Source organism: Megalops cyprinoides, chromosome 1 (genome assembly GCF_013368585.1).
Source record: "Megalops cyprinoides isolate fMegCyp1 chromosome 1, fMegCyp1.pri, whole genome shotgun sequence".
Taxonomy (NCBI): domain Eukaryota; kingdom Metazoa; phylum Chordata; class Actinopteri; order Elopiformes; family Megalopidae; genus Megalops; species Megalops cyprinoides.
The window spans coordinates 1,450,875-1,459,147 of NC_050583.1; the positions used below are offsets into that span (position 1 = coordinate 1,450,875).

The 8,273-nt window shown below is 41.4% G+C and overlaps 1 protein-coding gene across 1 annotated transcript; it reads left to right on the forward strand.

Moving 5' to 3' along the window:
- Positions 1-913: 913 nt before the first annotated feature.
- LOC118780685 (ladderlectin-like) lies at positions 914-3,022 on the forward strand. Its single transcript, XM_036533324.1, has 4 exons — positions 914-931; positions 1,900-2,019; positions 2,262-2,373; positions 2,821-3,022. Exons 1-4 carry the CDS (start codon positions 914-916, stop codon positions 2,889-2,891), a joined length of 321 nt encoding a protein of 106 aa, XP_036389217.1. The 3' UTR covers positions 2,892-3,022.
- Positions 3,023-8,273: the final 5,251 nt, after the last annotated feature.

Below are 8,273 nucleotides of genomic sequence, written 5' to 3' on the forward strand. Positions count from 1 at the left end.
GTGCATGAGAGTGCATCACATTGCTCAAATGCAGAAGTAGTCAGAGGAACAAGCCTTGTGGATCCAGAACAGCTTGTAATAGGATAGCTAGAATAAAAGAAGAAACTGGTGATATGATCTTCAACTGTTGCTACAGCAGCGCCATGATGAAATCAAGCCGTTTGTTGAGTCATAGAGGTACAGGCTTAAACATTTGTAGTAAGTATATGTACAGCATCTCAACTCTGCTCACCTCACCTGAGAAGACAACCATCACCGCTATCATATCACAGAGGGAGACCTCCTCATTCATTGGTGAGACATATCTTTTTCCTTTATACAGGTTCTGTCTGTATCACTCCATTAGTTCAATCCATTCTTGCTGTCATTGGCTTGTTGGCTCTGTATTTTTCCTTTTCTAAATTATGTACTACTGGTATTTTACCATCCAGAGGCACCATCATGGTAAGATTGTTCAGAAAGTCCCTCACTGACTGTTTTACAGTGTGCAGTGACGTGAGGATGTGTGCTAGGTGTAGAATGCTGTTAGCATTTGGTGAGCAGTAATCGGTCCTGACTGACTATGACTTGCTGACTGGTCCTGACTCTTCTCCTCCTTCTCCTCTTCCTCCAGGAGACCATGAGGGTTCTGACCATCGCTGTGCTGCTCTGCACCGCCCTCGCTCTGCCTGCAGCAACAGGTAAAAGCTGCAAATGTTCTATAGAGACTTATCATATCACCTGATCTCAACCAATCAAACACTGAGCCAAACTCCTCTAGCTGTTCATGATGGCAGATTCACGTCTTCATTTTGTCTGTGTTCCTGTGTCAGGAGAGACAGAGGAAACTGAAGGTGTTCAGAATGTGGCCTCTTCTTTTGATACGTTTTTTTCTTTTGAAATACAGCAATTGAGTGTGAGGGGCAGAAAGAAGATGTGGTACCTACCCAAGGTGAGTGATAGATTGTCTTTCTGGTCAGTTTCATCTGGATCAGTCCTTATGCCATTTTTCAGCATTGAATAGCAGGCAAATCAGTGGGTTTCTAAAGAATTGGCTGCAGGCGAAGAGACAACCTCATTTTGTGAAGCCTAAATGCTCCATGTTCTCTCTGTCATAACCTTGTGCTATGCACCAGCCTCACTCTCTCTGGTGCAACAGGTAGAAGCTGCAAACGTCCCACAGAGACACATCCCATCACCTGATCGTACCAATCAGACAGAGAACCAAACTCTTCCAGCTGTTCATGATGACTGTTCACTTCTTCATTTTGTCTCTCTGTTCCTGTATCAGAACAGAATACTGAAGGTGGTGAAGATGTGACCTCTCCTCCAGGTAAGACCTCCAGCTTCTGGGCATCTATGATGAAGACCCACAACTATGCTGTCAAAACTTAAGTATTTTTATCCTTTTTAATACCTTGTGATATGCACCAGCCTCACTCTCTCTGGTGCAAGAGGTAAAAACTGCAAACAGGTGTGGAAACCTGGGCTCTTTGCACAGCCTGCAGGAGTTACAGTTTCTACAGGGACTCCAGGACAGTGGCTTCCTGAAAGCTGTTGTAACTATACCACAATGTTTTATGAACTGAACGTTTGAGGTATCTAAGTTGTTTCAACAGTTACTTTACATAAAATCTGAAAGAAACTTTGATTTCAGGTCTCATAACTCATGGTTCTGTTAATGTTAATTTTGTGAGTAATTCTTCTTTTAAAGGGCAATGCCCAACAGGTTGGACTGGGTTTCAATCAAGGTGCTTCCTGTTTCTGAATGAAACGAAACCATGGATTCAAGCAGAGGTACTGTTTGTATAATTTTATATAAAAACTTGCACAAAATAATATCTATCATAAGGTATAAATGATTATAGCTACATAATTGTGATTACATATGATCATACCCTTTTGCCCCATTTCTGTCAGAAACACTGCCTCAAGTTGGGTGGAAACCTGGCCTCTGTGCATAGCCTCTCAGAGTACCAATTCCTACAGAAACTCACAGGTGACCCTCTATCCTGGATCGGGGGCCATGATGCTGTTGAGGTAAATTGAGAATTTCAACTTCAATTTCTTCAGTCAAAATAAGTCATACAGTCTGTACATAGACACCAGGACCAATGTGAATCAATACACAAATCAACAAACTACAGCAGAGATTGCTAATTTGCCAATTTATTTTGAAGTTCAGCCTTCCTCTTGCAGACCCAGTTACATTTTAATGTGAATGTTCAACACCACCTGCCAATCAGAGCTGTATGTTGGTGACCTCTGACCTTTCTATGTAGGAAGGACAGTGGCTGTGGAGTGATGGATCTGTATTTTCCTATGAAAAATGGTCCTACCCACAACCTGATAATTATGGAGGAGATGAACATTGTCTCTGTTGCAACGCTGGAGGTAAGTCTCTCATGAGGAGTGACTTAGCTGCAGATGGAATATGGTACTTCTGAGATTTTCTAGGAAAAAATCCATATTAACTGTAAAACTAGAATTCCATAATTTAGGCATACCCTTCTTTGAAAGTGACGAGAGCAGGTCCTTATTAATGTGTTGAGGAACATGAACATATAGAGAGAAAAATGAACACTGCATGTATGCACCGTTAATCTGAAAATCGTTGATATAATATATAAACTCTTCAAATTAATCATATTACTTTTCACACTCTCATTATTAAATATTACTTATTTCATGTATTTTAATATCAATATGACATGAAGTTCCAGGCCGAGTCTCCTGGTTGCACACTGAGCCCAGTCAGTTTGGTCTCACGGCTTTCTCTGTTTGGATGTGTATGCAAACATGCAATAGCTCAGATATTTATTTTGTTTGTTTATATTTCAGGTACCAAAGACTGGAATGACTGCCCTTGTTCACACACTCTTCCATTTGTCTGTGCTCTGAAAAGGCAGTAGGAGGAATCATACTGATGCCTTTCAGTGGAGGAAAGCATTAAGACATCAGCCTCATGTTCCAGTTAATCATAGAGTTCATTCAATGGCCAGTGAATCCTTGAAGTTGTTTTTACTTTATTTTCTTGCATTCATTAAACACCCCAGAATGTTTGCCTCCATTAAACATTGTCAGCATCACCTGAGTCTCTAGACTGTTTTAGCTGGAATCACAAAAAGGAATGGACCAGTCAAAGTCAAAGTTTTATTTGTCACATGCCAAGGTACAATGAACAGTGGGTGATCAATGGCTTTCTGTTTGTTCTATGGATTTTGATCATTATCTCACTATTGTGGCCCTCAGTAAGGAATTTGGAGTTACTACCCCAACCTCACAGTGAGGTGAGGGAACCCTATTGACAGGTTCACTAAAAGCCCCGCACAATCCTTACTCAATTCAATAAAACAGATGGACGCCAATGTTTAGAAGGATAGAAAATTCTGTTTATTGATACAATTAATTAAAAAAACTGAACAGGATCAGCAATAAATCGAGAGGCAACGATAGCACTTAGAGCTACGGATAGAATGCACAAACTGCGAAACTTTAATCTTGCAGGCCAGTGCTCAGGCCGCTGTTAAAATTCAAAATGAGCCAACACCGTTATTCTAATTGGAAAGCATAAGCAGGCACAGCATTTCATCAGCTTTGCCAACACTCAAGGATCACAGTGAAAAGATAATACTTGAAATAAACACACAAACACACACCAACAAAAACATGGAATATACCACCAACCAGTTCAATACGTGTTGCACTGCAAACCGTTGGAAGGCCACGCAACCAAACACGGATTGCCCAAATAGGCTATATAATGCACTTTGCCCAACAGACCAGCCCAAAACATTGAATTCATGTAAACCTAAGTAAAAGGCACTGTTACAAATAAACAAATACTGTACACAAATAAACAATTTAATAAAAGTTTGAGACACTCGCCCCCTCTCTCTTGACGCGCGACCCTCCCGAATATTAACCCAAGTGGTGGTAAGGGACTTTACTTCGCAACACGAATAAAATATCAAAATTCTAATCAGGAAAAAACAATGACAGAGCGCGCTTCCGCGAAATAAACGAAAAGTAAGGTCTTACACAGTCATAAACAGGAGAACACATAATAAGCACGCAAGGAATAGGGAAGTTAGATGTAATAACCTCGCTTCCTTGCTGCTATGCAAACCTAGACTTGAGCGTAACTTAAATCGCAACCAAAAGCTAAAAGAAATCATTTAAAAGTAAAAATGAAAGCGCACAAGGAGGCGATAAGACAATCTTAACACACAAACAAATCCACCCCCATGGCCAGCTCATGTCCATAAAGAGTAAAAATAAAGGGACAGCGTACCCCATCTAAATCTTTTCAACCTGAAAATCCTCTCTGTTCACATGGAATCACCGTCTTATCCGTGCTGCGGATGAAACGGAGAACAAGCAGAACTATACGATTTAAGGAGATCTACAGGCAATACTTTAAATTGATGTGCCATCTACAGTCTGTTTTAGCCGATCGATCTGATACGTAAAAAACTTACTCAAAAGGGTCTGCAGCATGCCTTATTTCCACTGCACGCAGAGAAAGCAGGGGCGGGGCCATGACGCGGTTTGGCTTCCCTTCTGCACAACCACAAGGCTCAGCACCTGTGTAGCAATGACGTAGGTAAGGATGAGTAAGGTAAACCAGGTGGCTGAGAGGAAGGGCCCCCAGGTCCTAATGCTCTTCCCGTTACACTATAATGATAAAATGTGTTCTTTACATTTTTTGTGTACTATTGCTATGGTCCAAGACCCTCTACGTTACAATAACTGGAGAAACAAGATGCTTCCCAGCCCAGTGGTAGCTTAGCTGCAACATAGAGCGTATTCAGAGACCGAGCCGAGGCTAACACCACTGATATCCAGCTAACTGTTGCTATAACGGATATATTTGTTAAATGGGAGAGTCGGATCATTGACGTCTTGTTCGAGTTCCGTGCTCGGCCACGGTTAGCGATCACACTGATGCGTACCGTGCCCGAGTCCAACTGAACCGTGCCCGAACCCACCTCTTCAAGCGGGCCCGGGCACGGTACGGAGCGATCACAGTAGTCAAACGAACTAGACTTTGGGGGTCAGACGTGCTCGGGCACAGTGGCGACGGGTGAGCTGGAAACAGGGGAAGCCCGAACATTACCCTTAAATCTATCATTAGCCTACTTACAACCTGTTCCCATTTATGCTCCTTGATTAACAATATAGGCCTATTGACATTACAGAACTACAAAACACTCGATAGCTAGCTAGTGTATTAGTATCCCTGTAAGCGCAACGTAAACGTAAGGGATGTTAGCTTACGTTGCTACTTTGATTATTCCTATTCCTTTATATGGTTTTATGGTAAGTTCTCTCTTTCTGTTAAGTTGTTCGGTACATTGTCGTGCTGCTCTTATTTAGGTTTAGACCTATATTTTAATGTACTTTACTCTTAACAAAATCTGATCTTTTGATCAGGAGCTCATGCTTGTGGCTACTGCTTGTCACTCTCTCTCTCTTTCTCGCTATTCAGCTCAATTCAAAGGTGCTTCATTGGCAGGATGGACGATTGCTGTGTTGCCAAAGAAACAAGATAAACAAAACATCAATTAATCAAATATAACCATACAAATTTAAGTAAAACACATTCAAGTTAAACTGATAAATAAACTCTCTCTCTCCCTCTTTCTCTATATAATAGCCAGCACTACATGCTCCACAGAGGTCACTCCACTGTCGAGTGTCGCTTTGAGGTTCTTGCCAGGTGTCCTATCGATTTGTCCTACCTATCGAGCGGTCCTACCAACGCTTACTGCGCATGCGCACACCATAATTACATCATGTTTCTCGGGTTTAGCAGGAAACCCATCGATTTATCTTACTTGGCGGAAGGTTAGTATTGCATGTTTTTCATCATTAGTGTGGTATTGATGTTAATTCAGGCTTTCTTCAAGCCTATTATAGAAAGCCAGCTTATTGTTATTTTTGTTATTCAGTTGTTATGTTATTCGGTTCTTTCATTTTGTTTGTGTTATCTAAATCGACAAAGGTTGATCGTAGTTTCACGTAGTGATAACACACCGATAACTGACTATCGATGGCTACTAGCGCGCATTTTAACGAATTCATACTTATCTTATTAGTAATTTTCATACACACAATCACTGGCAACTCTGTTATGTAGCTACTAGGGATGCACCGATATTAGCCAATATACGTTAATCGGAGATCGTCTATTCCTATTCATTTTAACGATCATCGATTGCCTGACATGGAAAAATATGTGAGGTGATGTTGTTAAGTTGTCTACGTAGCTCATTTACTGTCATTATTTGACAACTTAGTTAAGATAGCTAGCTTGCCAATTTAGACTGTTGTGTTAGCAAAGTTTCAACACAATGTTAGTTGCATCGTGCAACTCCAGTCTTAGTTTAGCCTATGCTGTTAGCGTAATCGCTGTCTAGCTAGCTAAATTGAGCTACAGCAGAGTTAATAATTGGTATTTCGTTCAGTTTATCTGTCCTGTACCACTTTTCGATTGTGGAATTTATCGCGAAAATAACCTCAGATCTGGCTATCCCGGAATATAGAATTTGTTACAGAATTTAAAATCTGCATACTGTAGTAGTTTAACTGCCCCACTGCAAGATTTCGCTGAAGGTTTCTACGGCTGTTTTTTTCTACGGAGTTTTTTTTGTCTATATTAATTTATTTTTTATGTGCTATTGCCTTGTGATTGTTGATTCTGTAAGAACTAAATATTGTATACTAAATTGATAAATAAAATTGATTTGAGTTTAAAACAAAGCTTTGTCTACTTATTAAAGACACTATCGAAATGCGCTACCTGTAGGTTGATGCTGGCAGCATTTTCTGATAAGGTCATTCAGACCATGGAAGTATGCTACCTGTAGGTTTATGGGGTACTTGGTAATATTCTATAGTTCTAGTATCCTGGTAGTCCTTTCTGAAAAGGTTTAGAATATCAAAATATGCTACAAAGTTTTACGTTGGTATTGATTAGAGTGGATGAACAATACTAGATGGACAAACTAGACTACAAATTTACATGTCAGCATGTAAACTAGACCGTCGAAATACATACAGTTTATGTGATGGACAAATTGTAAGTAGGCTATGCCTATTATTAAAATTTACTTGACAGCATTAATGAAAACAATAATATAATTATCTTAGAACCATTTTCTGATAGGGTAAAAAAATTCCGACCTTTTTTGGCTTCTAAGGTAGCACTTGCGGTACTTGCGGTAGCATTTCCCGATAGGGTAGCAAAGATCGATAGATACGAACTGTCGATACACGCTACGGCAGGACATTTCTGGGTACTGACAGTGTTGGGTAGGAACCCGTGAAGGACTGTATCTTGCTTAGGCTTAGTGTAGCAGAGCTGACGTGATTAGCTCGTGTGAGTCCTGCGTAAAAAGCCTTAGGTAGCGGGTAGCAGGTAGCCGAGCGGTTTCAGCGGCTACGTCACTCCCCCCAGACCTGGTTAAGCAGCGTTGTTGCCGAAGGGCTAAGGCAGGGGTGTCAAACATACGGCCCGCACATCAACCAGAGGATGTAATACAGGCCCTACTATTTGCGTCAACTCTTTACCATTACCACAAAACGTTATTCGTCATCCATCCACTAGGTGGCAACAACCTATTTCAACTGAACAGCTAGTCATCTTTCATGACTAAAGAAAGATCGCGAGCTAGCTACTTGCTGGCAAGAAAATGTTGTCAAAGATAAGAAAAGTTGATAAAGAGTGTCGGGCCTTTCAGGAAAAATGGACAAACGCCCACCTCTTTTGGGAGGTTACCAGTAAGTGTATCTGTTTAGTTTGCTCACAGCAAGTAGCTGTTCCAAAGGAGTATAATATTAGATGGCATTACCAGACTACCCACGCTGAGAAGTATGATCGCTACACCGGCCAGCTGCGGGAGGAGAAAGTGAAGGAGTTGGTGGCTACATTACAGAAGCAGCAATCAGTATTCACAAGAGGCCATGAAACAAGTGAGGCTGCTGTAAAGGCCAGCTATGTGATAGCCAATGACATCGCGCAGGCATCAAAGCCATATTCCTTTAGCTCAACTGGTAACAATACTGGGGTTGGCAGCGAGCAGTGAGAACCTCGGTTCGAAACTCGCTCGCCGACCCACGTAACATCTAATACACAACGCAGCAACATACCACCCGTTACACCCGCAGTCTTTCGTACAGACAGTGTGGTGTTTTCAGGGTGATGGAGAGGTCTTGTAAGGGAGAGGAGCGATGTAGAGAGGTGCAATCTTAGCCAAGCTGAGCCTCAGGTGATGGTTACGTATCCAGCA

Coding starts and splice junctions, on each gene's coding strand:
- LOC118780685 (XM_036533324.1), top strand. Junction 2,020..2,261: donor GGGGCCATGATGCTGTTGAG/GTAAATTGAGAA, acceptor CTTTCTATGTAG/GAAGGACAGTGGCTGTGGAG. Junction 2,374..2,820: donor TCTCTGTTGCAACGCTGGAG/GTAAGTCTCTCA, acceptor TTTATATTTCAG/GTACCAAAGACTGGAATGAC.